Raw genomic sequence first — 22,560 nt, 5'->3', positions numbered from 1 at the left:
AAGACAGCTTGATTCCCAAATTCTATCCTAACCATGATGCTATTCTATTAGATCCTGATAGCCTATCATGTCCACAGGTTTCATAAAATATACAAATTGGTCAAGGGCAAGTTGAGGTCCTATTATGAGGATTGTACTCAGCTATGATTCCTCTGTCTAGACCAAAGATTACACTTAGAGTCCTCAGGTCCCTACCTTTTTGGTGAAATACCATATAAGGAATTATATGTTTTGCTACAATACATAATTACCTTCTGAGTCAGATAAAACACACACACACACACACACACACACCTCTTGATGTAAGACTCCTGTCATCGCCAAAACCACTTTCCTCTCCTGACATCTAAAGTCAGCATGAATTCATGGTTTAGGCATGCCTGAGAGTTTCCTTTATCATCAGAATGAAGACATACTTTTCCTATCCTTGAACAAGGTTTTTACCACATTATTCCATGTAATGGTGGCATTGTGGTTATGGATTGGGCTGATAACTGAAAGGTAGCAATTCAAAACCACAAGCCATTCCATGGGAGTAAAAAGAAGGCTTTTTATTCCCATTAAAAACAAGAATTATAGCCTTGCTAGTTCTACCCTCTCCCAAAGTTTTGCTATAAGTCAGCATCAACTCTATGGCAATGAATAACTGGTTGAAAAGTAGTTTCCTCTAAAAGATACTTCCACTTGGAACCCAAAACTGTGACTTTATTTGGGAAAAATGATCTTTGCAGGTGCAATTAAGAGCACAAGATGAAACCATCCTGGATAATCTAGATGAGAGGTAAATCTAATGGCAAATGTCCTTATAAGGAGAGCAGACAAATACCACACATTTGCATACATCATAGACAAGTGAATGGATTTTTGTCTCATACTGAATTCTAGCCCCAATCCAAAAACAATGAATTCTTATGATATTGCCCTGCTCAGAGCTCGCCCTTAAGAAGATATGGGTGCTACAGCAAACTGTGGTGAAGAAAGCAAATGGTGCCTGGCTATCAAAAGTATTGTGTCTGGGGTCTAAAAGGCTTGGATTCAAACAATCAACCATCTAAGTGTGGCATCAACTAAATCCATGTGAAAGAAGTACACCAGCCTGGGGATCCAAGCATGATAAATAATAAATCCAAATCTGAAGGAGGGAATGGTATCAAAGCTTAAATTATGAACACCCAATTTGCAGAAGGCTGTGGATGGCAGTGGTAGCGCATAATCCATTTACAGGGTCCTCTGGTGAATTCCTTCTGACCATAATGGAAGGATGTGAATAACCTTGCTATCAGATAGAGACTATTGTGAACTCAAATACAGCAGATGTAATTAGGTTAAAATGTAATACCTGATCATTTGATCTCCCTTATGACCCATTTAAAATCTGTTCGAGTTTTTAATATTTCCTGATTTTTTTCCTTGACAGAAGTTTTTTCTCTGGTTTATTTTACTAGTGCTTTGGGCCTTTTCTTTAATTTTTATGTAATCACTCTTATGGGTTTTTATTTGGGAGGGTGTTGCTTTCTAGTATAGGAAGTGCAGGATAGGCAAGTATATAGAGACAGTTGATTGAAGGTTTTATCTGTTTTACTTTTGTTATGACTGTTAGTTTTTTGTTTTTTAAAAAATGTTTTTCTATGTAGGAAATCTAGGATAGGTAAATCTATAGTCAGTAACTTGAATAAAGGGAGAGTGGCAGGGGACGTTGGAAGAAAATGGGAGCTAAAAATGAGGAGTACAAGAATGAACAAAATGCTCTAAAACTGACTGTGGTGATTGCATAACTCTTCTTGATGTGATTGAACTGTTGAATTGTATGACATGTGAATTGTATTCCCCTCACTGCAAAAAAAGTGGTTAATAAAAAAGAACAGTAGACACAGACGGAGAATGTAAATGCATAGGAAAAGGTGATGGGAAGATGGAGGCAGAGAATGGAATGGCATAGCTTCATGCCAAGCAATGCCAAATATTGCTGGCATCCACCATCATGTAGGAGAGAGATGTGAAATAGATTCTTTCTCAGAGCCTCCAAAAGGAACTTACACTGTGAGACCTTAGTTTTGGACTTCTGGGCTTCCGAACTGTGAAAGAATACATCGCAGTTGTTTTAAGTTGTCCGGCTTGTTGTGATCGGTTAGGGTAGCTCTGGGAAATTGAGAGCAGCTACTGTCTCCTCAACTCCACATTCCTGGCAACCCCATGTGTGTTAGAATAGAACTGTGCTCTCCGGGGCTTTCAATGACTGCTGTTGTTTGGGGGTTGGGTTGTTTGTTTTTAAAGCAGATCCTCAGAACTTTCTTCTGAGTTAGCTTTCAGTAGACTCAACCCTCAACCCTCTTGGTTTGTTTGTTTTTTTCATTAGCAGCTAAACTCATTAACCATTTGCATCATCCAGGCATTCGCCCCTAGGAAAGTAATACACCTCAATTAAGCAGAAGGCATATCTTGCATTTTTTTAAAAATATTGAACACTGTACACATAGAACTCTATTTTTTGGCAAGCCTTAAAACACCCACTTTTTCCTGAAGATCATCATTCACTTCCCCATCCTTTTTTCCCATCCTTTCTCACACCAAAACAAACCCAAACCAAACCGACTTCCATCGATTCTGACTCACAGTAACCCTATTTCAGATTCCCAGGACTATAGCCCTTATGAGAGCAGACAGCCTCATTTTTTTCCTGAGGTGGACTTGAACCATCAGCCTTGCAGTTAGCAACACTCCAGCACACCAGGTCGCCTTTCTTCCAATACCAGTACCGTCAAAAAATGAAGATTCAGTTTATCTACATGGTCCAAGTTACTCTCCCGAAGGTTTGTGCCAGGCTGAAGCCATATACAACATTGCAACAAGGAAACAAAGCAACATTAGGGGCATAGGGAACTTTAAAAGAATGTGTACGAACATGAGTTTTATCCTGTATTGTCCTATGTAATGGGTTGAAAGGGCAGTTCCCCCAAAGGATATTTCCACATGGAACCCAAGCTCATTACAACTGCCATCCAGTCAGGAATCATGTTGGTCTGACGAGGCCTTTGCGCACAGAACACCCCGTTGTACTCTCTTTTCCTACTTGTCAACTCTCTGAGAGCAGAAACATTTTACTTTCTTCTCCCAATCTTTGCTTCTCTTGCAGTGATCACAGCACCTGAATATAATATAAGGATAAGCCCCAAAGTATTGCTAATATCCCTATTCATATAGGTAAGGATCTATTCCAAACACAACATGTTTAAATGGATGGCTGGAGACATGTTCCCTCAGTAATGAACCATGTCATACTCTCTTTGGGCTGCCCCCCAAAAGTACAATCAAAACAATGATTTCTGAAGGAATTGATTGGACCAGTTCAATAGAAAGCAGAGAGGTCAGCTCAGAAGGTGATGACAACTGGTTTTTTGTTTCTGTCTTGCTTGCTGGTTTGGGTTTTTTTATTCCAATGGGGTAATCTTGATATGTTTTCTCAACGGACACAGGAAGATCATAGGGACATATGAAGATGTATAAAAATGGAAAACTTCACTGGTGATACAAATCCAGAAAAAAATGTGGCAAGAAATTTTTTTGTATTATCACCAAGAATCTGTTGATTCTTTGAGGGTAGCAAGGATCTTGTCCTTTCAGATTTCTGTTTCCACATATCAAAGAGTATATAAATGGCACATAATTAGAGTCCCACGAGAGAGGCAAAGCTGCCGCTTTATTGGTGTAAATGGAACAGTCCAGGATTGTTTGGAGAAGGATCCAAGCGATGGAAACACTGGCTAGATGAGTATAGAGCTAAACTGAGGATACATTGAGAAATAATAACATCCTACTTGGATATTTTTGTTTAATAAAAATGTTTAAGGTTGTATGAGGAGCCCTGGTGGTGGAGTGGCTACGTGCTGGGCTGCAAGTTGTAACCAGCTGTTTGAAAGCACCAGCCTCTCTGTGGGAGAAAGGGAAGACTTTTGATTCCCATAAAGATTGACAGTCTCAGAAGTCCAGAGAGGTGGGGTGTTTTTTTTTTTCACTTAACCTCATAATTTTTGTTTTTAAACTCACTGCCATCCAGTCAATTTCAGCCTACAGTGACTCTGTATAGCCCTCTGAGTGACCAAGACTAAAACTTTTATTTTAAACCAGAGTAGAACATGTCATCTATGCTGGTGCCTAACCACAAAGTCAGTAATCCTCATAGGTATTTGATAGAAACGTATTCTTTTTATAAATATCAAATCATATCTCTCAAGTAGCCCATTGAATTATAGACTTGATATTCCTGACTCCCTTTATGTTTCGTAATGCACTATGAGCTTTGTAGGTAGCTGTAAGAAATGGTTTGGGATCCTAACAGCTCCCTCAATTTTGGGGAAATTTCCCAGGATTCATCCTTTCAATCCACTATCTCTTTCTGGTTCTTCTGTGCTTCTTCCTCTCACTTCATTGCTGATTCCAGTTAGGTCCCTCACCTGCTCCAGTGGTCATTAAGAGCCCACACAACCATGCCCTAGGTCTATGCCCCTAGCCTCAAATAGCCTTACCAAAATCAGACCTCAATTTCTGCTTGTTACAGATCTGCCTTGCCAGCTCACTTTGCCAAACTCAGTTCCTGAAAGCCCCTTCCTGGCCTAAGTCCCCAATTCTTCCCTCCCAGTCCCATTACAGTCTGTTCACCTAGGAAGGAAGGTCAAATGGCGAGATCTATTTCTCTTCTGCTTATCCCCCTCTTAGCAGTCCTTACGGTGTCAGTGTTTAACAAGATTTCAGTGAAGTTCATTGATCTAATCCTTGAAGGCTACAGGAGATCCCTACAGTTATTGAGATCTCAGTAGTGACAGAAATAGAGAAGTGAGTTTAAACATGTGTCTATTTTATAACTTTATAATCAAGATCCTAATATCTGTTATTAACTGTCTATTATAGGCTGGGCACTGTGCTGAATAGTTTGTAAATATTATCACCAGCACCTATAAGAACACACTTGGATGACAACAAAAGTTCTACTTTACATGGGAAGAAATTGAAGCACAAAATAATTACCCCCCACCCCCCCCCCCCCACCCCCCCGCCCCAACGTCACACATTTGGTAAATTCTGGAGCTAGAATTGGAAACCAGAACTTGCTCACCTCAAAGCCAGGGATTCCCCAGTTCCCTTAAAGACTCTCCAGTTTTTCCATAATAGCTGATCTTTTGCTTATTTGCTTAACAGACAGTGTTGCTGTCATTGTTGTCCGCTGTTGAGTCACTTCCTGACTTACGATGGCCCCATGCACAATGACAGCAAATTCAGTCCCCGCTCCTGCACCATTTCCATGACTTGTTGAGCATCACACCATTGAGATTCATAGGATTTTCTTTGACTGGTTGTCAGACATAGATCACCAGGCCTTTCTTCCTAGCCCATTCTAGGCAGGTAGTTCTACTGAAAGCTATTGCTACTTACTCACCATTTCAGAGAAATGTGCTCTTCTATGACAATTTTTAATGAGCCTGCCACTTCCCAGCATCTTTTGTAACCAACTCTATGCAGTGTCATCACTGAAAACCACCTACTCTGTGACCACACTTTCCTCCCTGGTGAGTAACAGTAGTCATTGTAATCAGTCTCTTCTGCCCTTTCCTGGACCATTATGAGGTGAGCTGTGACTGGCTGGCTAGCTGTAATTTCAAGGGTAAGAGAAGAAGACAGTGTCTTTGAAGGCTACCAGAAAAGTTTTGCCCAATTTTCGTACTACATCTTCTTCATTTAAAAAGTGCCGATATTATTACAAGAATCTCTAACTTTACTTCTACATAATAGCTTCCAAATGACACTTTCACTTCTCCAATATGAAGGTCCAAGTAGTAAAAAGGTGACTGCACAGAAGCAGACATTGCCACTCCCGAGTTAAATGACATCAAGCTTTACCTCACTGTTTTCCTTACCTGTAAGATCAGAATGATGAGTTTGTTGTCAAGGATTAGATAATATGCCAGGAGCTAGTTGGTACATATTAGGTATTTAAGCAGGTATCTTCCCTTTCACTATTGTGGATCACATAGGCTATTTCATTCATTTTTTTCAAAGTCAGATGCTGAAATCCAAGTAGCATTACAATTGGCAAGCAAACAATAGGCATGGATCTAGAAAATAAATTTTGGCTATGATGTTGGGAGAAGTTTTTTTCAGGGAAGAAACTGGTTTGAGGAGTCATACCTTTTCATCTACCCTAGTCTGGGTTTGTTAAAAAGGAAGGAGGGCTCTATGTTTTATTCCAAGTTTCTAAAGGTGAACAATCTCATTAAAAGAGACTCATTAGAGAGACAACCAGGCCAATTCTGATAAGTAAAAATTATAGAATATTGCAAAAAGAAAAAAAAACAGTTTTTGTTCCTGAATAAGTAGAGAAATTCTAATCTTGGAAAGATTTTGGTAGTTAAGATGCTGTTAGGCATATTTTCAAAAAATTATTTTATTGGGGACTCATACAATTCTTATCACAATCCATCCATCCATCCATTGTGTCAAGCACTGTTAGGCATATTTTATGGCCAAGGAAGAACATTTTATAATTGAAAGCACCATTTACATTTCCCATAAAACAACTGTTTTATTTGGTATAATCTGGGATGTTTCAAAACAGATTGTTCTCATGCAATTACAAACATCACTTCTACCATCTCCCTTTTGTGCTGTTATTTAACATGGCTTTCTGGAAGAAACAGAGGTGGATAAATGTATACTAAAGTTTGTTTCTAGGGCTCTCATTCAAGTAATGAGAGTTTGCCGACTTTCCGTTAGTGTGTCTCTTTCTTTGGGCTTCCCTAGACTAGCACTAGCACTAACGCCAAGGCAGAGGTGGCCCTCCATCAATTCTCCAAACCTTTCCAGATTCTTCTCTAGTTTATATACATGCTTCTATTTCTGTTCCTTCCCATCATTACTTCAATACTTTCTTTGCAATAATTCTTTTCTAAAAACAATTTTGATCATGGAAACAATTCAACAGAGATAGAAATCACCCAGGGAAAAAAGTAATGCTGAGTACTAATGTTGTCTACTTCTACGGGGGTGGGGAGAAGAAGGAAATAATCGCTCCAGTCAACCTCACCGAGGCCTACAATTTCTAAGCCATTACAGTTATAAAAGTGCTTCCCTTTCCTTCCTTCAATTTGTTTGCATTTTCTTTTTCCAAGAAGAGATTACAGCCTTGCAAAATTTTGAGTTAGTTTATTTACTCCCCCTTTTATCTTTTAGTTCTCCAAGTACATACAAGAAACAGATGGCTTTTCTTAAGTGGAAAAAAAAAATTTTTTTTCTCCCACATTCATAGATCTTTTTAATATCATAGATGAAATAATTTAACTCAAACACTGGATTCTCATATGAAAATAAGCAATCATCATTGAACTATAATCAGAAAAGTTGAGGAAAATTTAAAGCTACATAGAAAATACAACGTAGAGAAGTTAATGTATATGGCCTTAATTCTGATGACTGATGTAAAAGAATTCTGAACTATACTTATGTTTTGAAAAGTGAATGTCATATGAGGACATTTAAGTGGTTCTTTAAGATGAATGTGCAAAACTCTGAAGTTGACATAAACAAATGATTTTTTTTAATCACGTGGACCAACTTCATTCACATGACTATTTGCGTGAAATGACGGGTGTGAAATGTCTGATTCTGAATCCATTTCTCTCTGACTCTGTATCTCTTTTCTGGGTGGTCCAACTGGCAGGCCATTTTGTTGAACTTCTAAGCATAGTATTCTTTATTACACACCTCATCTCAAAACTAAAGCATCATTTATATGAGGTTGTTTGCTCAAAATGTATGCAGCCTAATCCAAGATAGAATGTGTTAGATAATCAATTAAAGATGATAAATGATCCAATGGCTATCTCCTTTTTTGAAATCATTTTACTTTGGTGAAAGCCACAATCACATAAACTACAAATAATGCAACATAAATAAGAAGACCTGCTGCTAACCGTGTTGTTTGGCATATACCTTGACTCTCTCCCTTTTTATACCTACTCGAGGTTAAAGGAGTCACAATGACTGGAATGCTTCATTTTTTTCTTAAAAAAGGACACTTTTTTCTCATAAATTTAACAGCCAGGGAGAAATACGCTTCATCTCTTTATGTTTAACAATAATTTTATTGTCAGAACATTTTAGTCCTCACTACTGACTTTTCTCATGATCATCCAGCAGAATCTGACTCAAAGCAACTCTATAGGACAGGACAAACTAGAACTGTGGGTTTCTGAGGTTGGAAATCTTTATAGATGTATGTTTAATTTTAATGAATCATATTATTGGAGGCTCTTACAGCTCTTATCACGATCCATACATCAATTGCGTCAAGCACATTTGTACATATGTTGCCATCATTTCCAAAACATTTTCTTTCTACTTGAGCCCTTGGCATCAGTTCCTCTTTATCCCCCCTCCCTCCCCCACCCTCCAACCTTCATGACCCCTTGATAATTTATGAATTATTTTATTTTCATATTTTACACCGTCCACTGTCTCCCTTCACCCACTTTTCTGTTGTTTGTCCCCCTGGGGGTGGGGGTGGGGGTGGTTGTATATCAATCATTATGATAGGTGCCCTTTTCTCCCCTTCTCCCCCCTATAACCCTTCCCCCTACCCTCATGGTATCGCTACTCTCATTATTGTTCCTGAGGGGTTTATCTGTCCTGGATTCTGGGTGTTGAGCGCTCTTATCTGTACCAGTGTACGTGCTCTTCTCTAGCCAGATTTGCAAGATAGAACTGGGGTCATGATAGTGGGGGTGGGGTGGGGTTAGGAAGCAATAAAGAATGAGAGGAATGCTATGTGTTTTGTTGGTGCTATACTGCACCCTGGCTGGCTGGTCCCTACCTTTTGACCCTTTTGTGAGGGGATGTCCAGTTGTCTACAGATAGGCTTTGGGTCTCCACTCTGATCCCTCTCGTTCACATGGATGCAATTGCTTGTTTGGGGTCTTCTTTTGCCTGATACCTGATCCCGTTGACACCTTGTGATCACACGGGTTGATGTGCTTCTTCCATGTGGCCTTTGTTTCTCCCTTGCTAGATGGCTGCTTGTTTAACTTCGGCGAGGCTGGAAATCTTTAATGGAGCAGAAAGCTTCATCTTTCTCCAAAGGAGAGTTCAAACTACTGACCTTGCCGGTTAATAGCTCAACATGTAACTCACTATGCCACCAGAACTACTCTTCATTGGCTTCGAGTAGCCTGAAAAGGGAAAGGCTACCTCTGGTGATTTTCCTCTAACCATAATTGAGGACTGTGAATAGCTTGGTGATCAGATACAGTGTTGTAGAGATGACTACAATATATTAAAAGTATATCTCTGAATTGAATGACTAAAACTTTGTTATCTGGTCTCCCTTTTTTTTTCCTGGTCTCCCTTTTGATACACTTTGTGCTTGATCTGGTTTTTAATATTTGCTGGGGTTTTTTTTCTTCATATAGAATTTATCTCTGTTGTATTTTGTCATTGTTGGTAGCTTTTTTGACTCTCTGTTATGTATTTTTCTGTTTTTTAGTATATGATGCCCAGGATGGATGAATCTATAAAGACAATAACTAGAATAAGAGTTCTGGGGGAGGGGAGGGGAGGGTGTTATGTCACGGGAGGTGGAGGAGGGAAATGGGGAACTGATATGAAGGAGTACAAGATGGAAGAAAATGTTTTTAAATTGGTTGTGGTTGTGCTTATACAACACTGCTCGAAATAATTCAACTATGGAGTGGTATGCTGTCTAGATTAGATCCTAGTAAATTGGTATGAAAGTGGGAGGGAGAGAAACTGGGTGATTGTGGAAATGGTCAATTAGGAAGCGTTAGTGACAAGATCCAAAAGACAAGAATCTGTCATTTTGCTTTTCTGTGTCTTGTGTCTTGTTGTGATGCTATGATACTGATGTCTCAAATACCAGCACATTTATAGTGGACACATTTCCGCAGAGCTTCCAGACTAAAACAAACTAGAATGGAGAACCTGGGAAACTACTTTTGAAAAACTGAGCAGTGAAAATATTATGAATATTATCAGATCATTGTCTGATATGGGGCCAGAGATGAACCCCTGAGGTTGGAAGGCACTCAGAATATGACTGGGGAAGTCTGCATACTCAAAGGAGAGTTAACCTTGATGTGGATGGATTAAACCTTTTCAGATCTTCATCTGCTGATGTAGTATGACTCAAAATAAAAATACACAACTGCAAACATTTATCAGTAATCCAAACATAGGTTATACAATATGTATCTAGGAAAATTGGAAGCCATCAAAAATGAAATGGAACACAATCATCTGGTCTACCATATATGGAATGACAAATGATGGAATGACAAATGATGTCATATTGATCATCATAAAGAACATTTCAAGATCTGTCTCTGGAGTCACAACAGCAAAAAGATGGAAATGACCTTCATGCTCATTAAAGGAAAGATGAATAAGCAAATTTTGGTATATACACACCATGGAATATTACACAACCTTCAAGAATAACAATGAATCTGGAAAACACCTCATAACAGAGATGAACTTGTATGATACAATGCTGAGTGAAATTAGTCCATCACAAAAGGACAATCGAGATCACTATTGTAAAATCATAAAAATCTGTCTTGAAAAACTTTTCACACTTAAAAAAAAAACTATCCTGAAGTACAACACTGTCAGTAATACGATGGTATCCATATACCTACAAGGAAGAGCAGTTAATACTATTTCAGTTCAATTTTAAACACAAACCACTAATATCAAAGATTAATAAGTTGGAGATTTTTATCAATTTCTGCAGTTTGAAATTAATCAAACATGGAATCAAGCTGATGTATTGGATATAAAGAAGAAGGACTGGTATTTGGAAAATATGATCCTGGTGATAGAAATAATGCTGGAGATCTCATGATAGAATTTTTTAACATCAATTTTGGAAGTCATTGCAAAAAATATCTTAGCAGTAACATAAATGGTGTGAACACACATGTGCCTTGCAATACGCAACAATCAGGTCAACTGTATTTGTGGAAAGAGACAATGGAGAAGCTCAACACCAGTTAAAATCGACCTAACTGATTGTGAAACAGACCATCATTTGCTGAAATGCAAATCAGATTAAAACTGAGAACAATAAAACAAGTCCATGAAAGCCAATGCACATCCTTGAGTATATATATCCTACCTGAACTTAGAGACCATCTCAGGAACCAACGGAGGAAGAAATCCAAGCTGCACTGAAAGCATTGACAAGGACAAGACGACAGGAACTCATGGCATACTAACTGACATCTTTAAACATATGGATGCAGTCTACAACAGGAGATTTGGAAAACTGTTATTTAGGAACCAGCTTAAAGAGATCCATGTGTGTGCTTATTCCTAAGAAAAATAACCCAACAGGATGCATAAATTATTGAACAATTCTCAATATCATATCCAAGTAAAATGTTGCTGAAGAAAATGAAAACTGGGTGCATGAACAGGCCTGCCAGAAATTTAAGCTAGATTCAGAAGAGTACATGGAACATGGGATATCATGGCTAATATCAGATGGGTCTTGGCTGAAAAGCACTTGCTGATGGAGTACAACTCCAATGGAAAAAACAATCTTCACAAATGAGCCAATCACCAATGTCATGGTAAATGGAGAAAGGATTGAAGCTGCCAAGAATTTAATTTTGCTTGGAACCACAATCGATGCTCATGGAAGCAGCAGTCAAGAAATCAAACAACATAACGAATTGGGCCAATCTGCTGCACAAGACCTCTTGAAGTGATAAAAACAAATATGTCGCTAAGGTGTGCCTGACCCCAGTCATGCATTTTCATTTTCCTCATATTTGTATGAAATCTGGAAAATGAATAAGGAAGACTGAAGAAATATTGGTTTCTTTGAATGATGGTGTTGGTGAAGAATATTGAATATACTATGAACATTCCGAAGAACAAACAAATTTGTTTTGAAAGAAGTACAGCCAGAATGTTCCCTAGAAGAAAGGGGTGATGAGACTTCATCTTAAGACTTTGAACATGCTATCAGAAGACCTTGATCCTGGAGAAGCATATACTGCTTTGTAAAGCAGTTGTTATCCTTGAGTGCCATTGAGTTGATGTTTACTCCTAGCTCTCCTATTTACAACATAATGAAACTTTGCACATTCCTGCGCCAGCCTCACAATTGTTCTTAGGTTTGAGCCCTTCGTGGCAGCCACTGTGTCAATCCGTCTTGTGGATGGCCTTCCTCATTTTCACTTCACCTCTACTTTGCCAATTGTGATGTCCTTCTCCAGGAACTGGTGTCCCCTCACAGCATGTCCAAAGTATGAGACAGCATGAGACAGTCTCCCTATCGTTGCCTCTGAAGCGCACTCTGGCTGTACTTAATTCTACTTTAAAGTAGCGCATTAGCGAAGAAGGCCTTCATAAAGACGAATTAACCCGGTGGCTGCAACAGATCATCATGATTTGGAACTGATTCAACGACACATCGTAACAATGACAAAAGCACAGTGTTATGCACAAGCCTAAAGGCATGATCCTCCCACAAACTGGCCACGTAGCTTAGAGTAGGCTGATGATCATAGTTTCCCACCCCGACCCAAGACATGTCTCCTCTCATGTTTCCAGGACTACCATCCTCACAGAGACGTTGGCCTTACCTTTGAGCTACACTTGTACAATGGGTGACTGATAGAATCAACATAGTGGTGCCTCATGCAGCGTCGAGGATCCGAGTCCATCATGAAGGAGCTGTCAGTTTTGCTGTCTGTATCTCCCATTATCGCCAGTAGGGAGAGCATAGAAAAGGATGCAGCTAGTACATGATTTCTCATTGTTGTGAGGAAAAAACGCTTCTCAAGAATAACAGCAGAGGGAGGCAGAGGACTACAAGTTTGCAAATGTCTTCAGCTCCTAGGCCCCAGTTCCTTTCAAGGAAAGGACAGGAGCTGGCGGAAGCTTCCTGGTTGTCATTGTCCTTTGTATGCTGGAAGGGTGTCTTACTTTTTGCACTTGCAATCCATCACAGTATCTGCCACACAGCTGGAATGAAAACAGAAATTATTTTCCCCAGAAATATTTACCAAAAAATAGTAATGGAACCTAGGAGGTACTGAGTAGAAAATTTCCATTTCATTTTGAGTGGAGAATATTAGTTTTGGAGTATTATTTGCATAAACTTTTATCTATGGCATGACTTCCCACCACCCGTGGCACCACCCATATTTATATTTGGAGGTAGACACAATGGTTTAAGGGAAGCACATGTTGACTTGAATTGCTGAAGTTCTTGTTCCTATGGCAAGAAAACTTTGAACCCATGGTAAATATTAAACATGTGGTTCTGGCCACAGCATCACTGAGTTGGGTGGTCTTATCCTTTTCTCTGGCTGATGGGAGTGGGCGGGGCTATTCAGTTTCTCAGTAAGCTTTGGCGTCAACATCAGCTCACAGCGCTAGAGGGAGGCAAGGGCTAATGAGCATAAACTATGTCCCCAGGGAAGCACATTTTCCATTTCCAAGTTCCTACCCACCCACCCACCCACCCACCCATCTAGTTTTCCACTTTTGCACTGTGGGCTCATCCTGTTTTTGTTGCACACTCGGTGCCACCCAGCATCAATGACAGTCTTTATGTGAAATACACATTATACTAACTGGCCTCCAGCGTGGCTAAGGCACCAGTACGTGTGTATGTTCCAATAAAGTCACACTTTTCTTCAGATCCTCTGTTGCCTGAGCACAGGGTATAATTTGAAAGAGTGAGTGGTCCTTGGAGCAGAGACTTACCATTAAAAACTGGGTCATGCTATTGTGATTTCCCTGAAATTCACTTTGCTCATTTGACCTCTTGAATGAAGGACTGAGATCTGGAGATCTCCTCCGCCTCCTTATTAATCCCCAACACTGATGCTCTTTATCAAACCAGAAGACAAAGAGGATAAAAAAGTATTTTCAGACATTCAGGAAAACTGGTGAGACCTGACATTACATCCAAATCAAAAGGGAAATGACAATGAAAGTTTCGGATAATATTTTTATAAAAGGTGGGTTATTTTGTTCATAGTACAGCATTTTTTAACTTCCCACTCACTGAATAAACAGTATTAGGAATTCAACTCATTGTGTATGCATTAATTTTGCCCTACTAGCATGGCTCTAGACTAGCTTCTATTAGCTACTTTGTAATGTGGTGGTGGTGGTGGGGTGTGGGGCGGGGCAAGAGTCCCAAGAGGAAAAGGATTTATGAGAGAGGCCTGCCCTGGCTATCCCAAACCCTCAGCACATGAAGTTCAGGGTCAATTGCAGAAAGGGTAGGGACTAGTAACGAAGGTTCCCACTCGGACTTCAGTGCTGACTGGCATTGTCATTATTGTGCTAGGGGACCTTGCAGAAGTCCTTTTAACTAATTTGTAATCCAGGGACTGTCCTCTATGGATTCATTGACCGTCATCTCCATGTACAGAAGATAATTCTCACATTCAGGTGACCATATTGTCATATAGCACTTCTGCACTTTCCTTTATATGCATGTTAGTGGAACTATCTCAATACAATTGATCAAACCTGAACTCACCGTTCTTCATCAGCACAGGGTACAGTGAAAACCTTTGTTGCTATTGTTTGCCTTTTCAACTGCATATTTTAAATCTTCCTATACATATTACACTGCAATTCACCAAGGTCCCAGCATGAAGAACCAGAACTTTCTTAGGGTTCACATTCAAAGGCTGTGATATTTCTGACCGCTTCATGAATTTCACCATGACTAAATTCTTCCAAGTGGTTAACTAAACATGGGGATGATGGTAACGGAATTCGTCGTTAGTGGAGAAATGCTATATGAAAAATATGGTCTTCTTTCACAGATCCAGTGTATAGGTCTTTCCCCCAAAGAGTTCTTGAGAAAGGGATAAAGAGAAGAGCAGATATTTCACACACAAGGTTTTAAACTTGCGAATGTCTTACTGCTTCAAAATCTTTATTTTAAGAAACCTTTGAAAAAGTATGACAAAATAATTATTAAGTAAATGAATATTGGATGCTTGTGCTAATATAATTACTTTAATAATTTTATTTTTAATATCGTATAGAGATGGAAAGCCAGTCTAGTCCCTTTTCTTAGTCAAATGTCTCATAGAGGGATCATTTAGTTCTTATTTACACACTATTGTGGACTTACAGATAACCTATAGATCAATAGAACTGCTCCATAGGGTTCCTGAGACTGTAAATCTTTAAGGGTACACAGAGAATCATCTTTCTCCCAAAGAAACTTTGTTGAGTTTGAGCCACTGATCGTGAGGTTAGCAGCCCGATGTTTAACCCCTGGTGCCACCAGGACACCGTGAGTGTGACTCGACTAGATGGCAGTGGAGGACTATTGTTACCTGAGAGCAGCATCCTACATTGCAAGCACGGGTATATCCCCCACTCCCTTTGGGAAGAGAGATAAAACATTTTGGTAAATAAAGATTATGAGGTTTATACTAATAAGGAGATTATTGTTAATACCACACACATTGCAACTTTATAATCTGATTTTCTTTTTAGAAATGAGAAGCTGGACCCACCTCTAATAAGAAATCGTTTTTCCATTTCAACACACTCACATATCACTATACTTTTGGGTCAGTTTTTAATAAAAACTCTGAAATAGTAATGCAGGCAGCAATGCGAAAATAGGTCAGAAGACTGAAAGAACACTCAAAACGAAATGTAAGATTATTATTGCAGCATAACACTGGGTTTGTTTGTTTGTTTTACCTAAAGTGTCCAAATTGAATGAACCAATACTGACATGTTGGAGAAGAAAAGAGCAATACTAAAGCCACACCTGATTGGTTGGCATGTTCAGCGTGCTGGGGAAAGCTCACAAAGAGAAAGATGAAGAATTAGAAAATGTTTACATCACTTGAGACCACAGCTTTATGGCATCTTAGAGCAGTTCTAGCTCTCCCTGGTAGGAGCTTTTGTCAAATTCTCAAAGCTAAATTTATTTCCATTTGTAGTAATGCTTTAAAAACTGTGTTATAAAACTAAATATCAAGACTTAGAACCTCAGCCTTACCAATGATAGGTGGAATGAGAAGACTACTCTCATGTTGAACTCAGTACAGTAGCCCTGTGGCTGTTCCACGCTCCGGGTACAGTCTCGTAGACTTGACTTGGCTAATGTACAGAGCCCACATTCTAATATCTCCAATGTGAAGCTCTTACCAGCAGGAGAAGCACGTAGGCCGGCGTGCCCGACTTTGGAGCTACCCTCCAAACGATACCAGTGGAAAAGAACAACTGGTGCCCAGCTCGTCCCACCTGTCATCCTTGGTGAGATAATATAGCAGAGCTTACCGAGGACCCAGCCTCCTGGGGGAAAGATGGTGTTGTGCCCACGGATCAGCTCCCTCTTAGGCTGACCTTCTGTCTAGCAGAGGGTAAAGTGCAGGTTTTCACACATGTTATTCCAGCAATGGGCTAAGACAAATGGCATGTACCAAGAAAGGTCTTATTATTGCGTTGTTTGCCTGGCAGAGGAAGCCAGTGCCTAGGCATCCATATCCTCCACACTGAGCTATTTCCAGCATTGATATATGCAGGTAACCCCCCCCCCCCACGGCTTCCTGCAACAAATACGTATTTGACACAATTCATTAAGCACTTACTACGTGCCTCCTTTTGCTCTAGCAAATCTGAGTTGATGGGGGTCAAGTCCTATCCTAGATCTCTCATCTATTTTTGCTGAACCCACAAGCAAAGCAACTTGGTCTGTTGCTTTCATATTCAAATTATATCCAACATGCATTGCTTTATTTGTAGGAATACTAATCACATAACATATACATTTTTGTAATGGAATTGGTGTAAAAAGAATAATCTATGTGTACTATAATTTTAAATATCATGATACAAGTAAGGCAGGTATATGGTAAATGGTAGAATACGGAGCCCATCTCAAGTTGCCAAACAAAAAAAATTAAGTGTGAAAGAAGGCTTGCTACTATGTAACATTTCATACTAGAATACAAAAAGCAACAAATTCCAGGTTTAATCAAAGTGTGAAGTGTTAAGTCTCCCCTTCCCAGAACCTCCAAGAATTCCAATTGGACCTTGTCAACTAGATGCCTTGCAGAATAAGTCAGGTGCCTCTTTCCCAAGGCACTTAATTTATCAACTGTAAGCAGCAGGTTGGATGTTATCAAATATCTTGCGCGCTCAGTGAAGTGAATACTTTGGAATATTCTTCCTAACTGGCAGTACATTTGCGTAGCCAAGAAACCATGTCTGGACAGACCCAGAGACAGAGGCAACAATCCAATTCCAACCCTTGCCATTCCCCTGGCCTCCTCTGGCCTGCCATCCCCAGAAATCTCTAAGGATGAATTGCCACAAGGTCAGTGAAGAGAGACAAGCTCCTGCCCTCATCAAGTCAAGAAGAGCTGTAGGCAATGACTTTCCCCACTGTGCCACCCTGGGAGAAAGAAACCAAAGTCCTCGTGATTATACCACAGTCCTCACTTTGTGAGAGGACTGAAATCAGCTGTGGAGATGCTGCAGGTAGAAAGAAGTGGGTGATGCCAAAGGGAAAGAGGGACGGGTATAGTTTGAGGAAACAGCCATCAATCACAATTTTGGGATACATTTTATTTTTGTTGTTAGCTGCTGTTGAGTCAACCTCATAGGAGATCTGGGAGTTGCAGTAATTTCGGGACAGGAGCCAACTGTCAAAAGTTCCCACCTTGGTGTGTGGCATTTGAAAAGTTTTACTGTCCGGCAAGGGACAGGTGTGGGAAGATTCACTCTTGAGACTGACTGAAATTTAGCATCTTGAATTTAAAGCATTGTCAGAAAGACCAGAGGAACCTTTCTTTCTTATCCAAACTCCCACTTAGCTACAATTTTCATCCTTTGCTCCTTAGGCCAATTGCTTGCCTATGTTGTTAATGTACCCTATTCTAGTATTTTGGGTTTATATAATATAAATACCCAATAGCTATTTCGCTGCATTAAAAAACCTAAAGAACATTCTACTATTGCATGATCTGACGCAAGGAGGGCTTCATCAAGCCCTGAGTCCTACCCAGCTCCAGCATTGACTTCGTGATCTTGACCATGTCACTGCCCTTTTCTGTGATATAGTTTCCTCATCTGCAAAATGCATATTTTGTTCTAGATCAGTGGTTCTCAACCTTCCTAATGCTGCGACCCTTTGATACAGTTTCTCATGTTGTGGTGACGGCCCAACCATAACATTATTTTCATTGCTCCTTCATAACTGTAATATTGGTGCTGTGATGGATCGGGCAACCTCTGTGAAAGGGGTCATGACCCACAGGTTGAGGACTGCTGTTCTAGATGTTCTCTAAGGCTTTAGCCATTTGTATCATAGTTTCAATTCTCTTCAATCTTCTCAGTGAATGTCACCTGCTTTGGGGCTGCATATTCCCAAAGAAACAGTTCCTTCTACCCTCAAGGAGTTAATGAGTGCCGACAAGCACAAACAAGTTTTAATGTGGATCTTTAGGCAACACTGAAAGGTGAGACCATGTTGGTGACTTAAAATGAAATTATACTTAATGAAACATTGGCCCCGGACTTGCAATGTACTATGTATGATCTAGAAATTAATAAGATGCATGTAATAAAAGGGATTGGTCAATGAGGATACTTTACCAGTTTCTATTTCTCAGTTAAAACCATCTCAAAACTTTTAGTGTTGTTTCACAGTTTTCATAAAGAATAAGTGTGGAAAGGACTAAAGCTAATTGTCCAGAATGCTAAGATTAGACTTCTGTCATTTGATGATCTAGTCCACGCTCACCCCTCCTGCGCCTAATGCACCTCTTCCTAATCCACGTTTCAGCCACAGATTCTCATGCCTTAGTGGGACTGCCTGTGACGTTTCGGGTAAATTCAAGGGAAGAAGATTGCTTAGAACTTCTTATCTTAGAAGTGTTGCCTTCTTCTTCTCGGATGCAGAGTGGTCCAGGTGGTCAAGAGCAAGGCACCCGATGGTAAGAGATTGATGGAACTTCTGGGCTAGGCAAGACACATTCCTGAAGACTTGGGTCTAAAAGAGTTGTCCATTGTGTGGCTCTGGGATCTTGTGGTAGGTTTCTAAGGATGAACCAACAGAGTACATGTAGTTTCTATTGAAATCTCAATATCTTATTCTGTTTTTAATGGTTGACATCGCTAACAAAATTTTAGAACACAAAACTTGCAGGAATTGGAAAAGACCAGGTCCAATTTAGATTATTTATGTAAATCTATCCACCCCACTAAAAGTTGTGACTGCTATTGTGATGAAGTGCCAGAAAATGCTTAGTGTGGTTTTTCTAGAGTACCACAAATCGACAGTAACTCTAAGTGTCACATACCCTTCCTTTTTTTTTTCTTCTTTCATACACGGGGACTGAAATAAAAAGTGAGCAATCTTGGAAAGTCCCACTAGTGATTGATTTTAGAATGTACTCTTTTGTTCTCGAGATCAGAACATTGTAATTAATAATATTGTTCCTTTTGATGTTGTAACTAGCATATTACTATTTTTATTTTATTAAGCAGGATGTTATCACCAATGTTGTACCCTGTAGCGCTCACTAACTCTAAAGAATAATGACATTATTTTTGAAAAAAAATGTTTGAAAGGTGAACAAGTCGCAGGAAAAATAATTGAGAAGGAAGAAAGATAATTTTTGATGTTTAAAATCTGCCACTGACCTTTCTGTTGGTTCAAATAGCACCATTTCTGAAGAAGGAGCTCTCTTTAATTTCAAACACACACACACACACACACACACACACACACACGAGAAGGACTTTCATGTGAGGAATGACACACAGTGTACCCCCCTTACCTCATGTAAGACCCTTTATAAATAAATCAGAAGAGCTATAAGATACTCAACCCAAGTCCTGCCAAAGCACATCAACATATGTGCTCCGTGTGGAAAAGAAAAGGTGGCCAGATGTTCTGGGGACTCTTGACTAAAGCCATAAAGCACTTGAACAGCCCCGGAACTAGTTCTTGTCTGAGCTAGTGCTTCTCCTAAGGCTGTGGCAAAGCCTTCAGAGAAGAGAGGCAGCCAATGGTCCTTTGGAGTCAAAGGAGTATGTTGGCTTTTCTTCAAAGTGTCCAGCAAAGTGTTTCCAAAGCTGTATTTGAATCTCCTCAGCAGCAGTGTTTTGGAATGGTGGGTAGTGATCTCACCTAACATCTGTAGAGCCCTTAGTTAGAAATTGGGTATAAACAATAGGAGTAACTCAGTCTTTCCATTCCACATCCTATTAGCCTTGTCTGCACTATGGTGGGATTTGAACCTTGAATTCAATCCTCTTGCAATTAGAAACACTTCTAGAAGCAGACCTGTTCCAAAAAGGCAAGGGTATGCTTAAGTCACACAAAAATAACTTTCCCTGTGCTGGTAAGAACCCTGAATGTATTGGGCTGTTGGTTTTCTGTCTGTATCTGGCTTTGCTTAAACCTTATTATATAGTACAGTTACGCCTTTTGATTTCGAGTTTTCCAACAGTAACCCTATCCTCTTGCCTTTGGGTTTCAAACTTCAATAGAGGAATTTGACTTTTAAGAGAAGTGATTTTCCATAGGTTGGGGGAGGATGACAGAAATGTATTAAATTATAAAACATCCCACCATTTTATAAAGAAAAGAGATAAAACTTTGATTAAGAATTGAATTTAAAAAAATAAGAATTGAATTTTTGACTTTTAAAAAAATTTTTGACTCTTAACAACCGTATTAGAATAGCATATACCATCATTTTATGTACATTTGACAATAGAAAGTTGTTTGTTTTTCCACTTAAGGAGTTAACACCTTTTTCTAACGTTGATAGAAAAGGCAACTTCAAAGTTCAAACTCTCCTTCCCAGAGGGGATGTTTGAAATTAAGGAAAGTTTCCCTTTCTGAAATTGCCCTATTTGAAAGGATAGAAAGAGCGTGACAATTTTGAACATAAAAAATAATCCTTCATCTTTCTCCTTTGTTACTTGTTCTGTGGCTTGTACACTTCCCATTTGGATTCTCTATAGACATAAGGATGGAAAGGGACTCCAAGTTTAGGGTCATTGTTAGCTTGTGGCACTGTAGAAAGACTACCTTAAGCATTTTGTGACAGCTCATCAACTTTCTTGAATACGTTGACCTGGTGCCCTTTCATTTTTAAAGGATACTGCAATTGGTTGGATCATAGCTTAAAAGAAAAAGTTGAGATTGAGCCAGACTTTGTAAGAGAGAAAATTGCTGGAAAATTCTTATATTTTGTGTGGGAAAAATATGTATCTATTACAAATCTTATAGAACTGCATTTAAAGCTACGAGTCAATGTTTTTGTCCAGATTTTGACATGGGGTTGAAATGGAAGCCAATTGGATAAATTCCTGATTATCAGCACTGGGGATATATTGCCAGCTGAAGTTACCCATTCTTTGAAATTTCTGAGTCAGCACTCTTCCTAACAAGAAAATAGTTGTTCCGGACTGTGAACTCCATCTAGAATGTTCAGTTCTTATTATCCAAAAAGGTCTAGGGGAATGACTCTCAAGGTTATCTGATCAGCCATTATGCTCTGGGACCCTCTGATGAAGCAGGAAGTAAGGATGAAGGGTGCCAATCAAACAATTGCCAGAGAGATAAGAAAAAACTTTGCAGATGAAGGGTACTTGGCATCAGAAATCATGCCATCGGCACAATCTTTCTCAAAAGCTTGAGTGTGTGGGTGTGTGAATTTGCAGCATGCAACCTGTGCAGCCAAGTAAGCATTCATTTAAGTATCAGTCTCCCCCACCACACAGCACACACATGGGGGCTGCTGAGGTGTTCCCCACCCTTTGTTTTTGCCTGCAACCAAAGAACAAAGTTCATGGCTGCTGATCTGATGAGTGAGGAGTGGGTACTACCAGTTGGAATGTAGCCACTGGCAAGGGCAGACAGGAAAATAGGAATGCTCTTAATGTCCTCCCAAAGAAAACCTTTGATGGACAAAAGAGTGGTTGTATTTTTACCCTCTCCCTTCATGCTGCCAGGCGTCTTTAAATAGATCCTCTAGCCTAGGGACTTGTATGGAATAATTCATATTAAAACCCAAGAAGGGGCAGAGAAAAGAAGTTGGTTCTTTCTTCTCTTTCTCTTTCATTCTTTCTTCTTTCTTTCTCTTATTTTCTTGTCAAGCTAATAGGAAAAGAGTCATTTTAATTCAGCTGTGTTAAATTTTTCCTTTTGAGTCTTTTAATGAACTTGAGCTAATTCAGGAAAGACTACCAAAGCCCCCAGGAAAAGAAAAGAAATAGGAAACCGCATTGTAGATTGTACTTTAATACTTTTTGGTCCCAAGGACATTTGCAGCATCTTTTAAGGATGCTGCACAGGGGGTGACATGAGGCTCCTAAATGGGAATTTCTAATTGAGAGGTCCAGTTCCTTCCATTTGCAACTAATAAGCCAAATTGCTGTTAAGAGAAAGAAAGAAAGAAAGAAAGAAAGAAAGAAAGAAAGAAAGAAAGAAAGAAAGAAAGAAAGAAAGAAAGAAAGAAAGAAAGAAGGGGA

At 39.5% G+C, this 22,560-nt stretch overlaps 1 protein-coding gene across 1 annotated transcript in view; it reads right to left on the bottom strand.

The window, feature by feature from the left end:
* The window catches only part of LOC101652762 (norrin cystine knot growth factor NDP), a 47,940-nt gene that overhangs the window by 20,906 nt on the left and 4,474 nt on the right, over window positions 1–22,560 (bottom strand). Inside the window, exon 2 of the mRNA XM_004713198.3 lies at window positions 12,657–13,038. Within this exon, the coding sequence (XP_004713255.1) occupies window positions 12,657–12,830 (174 nt within the window). The 5' untranslated portion in view covers window positions 12,831–13,038. The remainder of the gene's footprint in view (window positions 1–12,656; window positions 13,039–22,560) is intronic.

The sequence above is a fragment of the Echinops telfairi genome, unplaced genomic scaffold (assembly GCF_000313985.2).
Source record: "Echinops telfairi isolate 266 unplaced genomic scaffold, ASM31398v2 ScPeMD7_19;HRSCAF=73, whole genome shotgun sequence".
Lineage (NCBI taxonomy): Eukaryota > Metazoa > Chordata > Mammalia > Afrosoricida > Tenrecidae > Echinops > Echinops telfairi.
The sequence above is the reverse complement of the archived record's forward strand: the minus strand, read 5'-3'. Positions and strand labels throughout refer to the sequence as shown.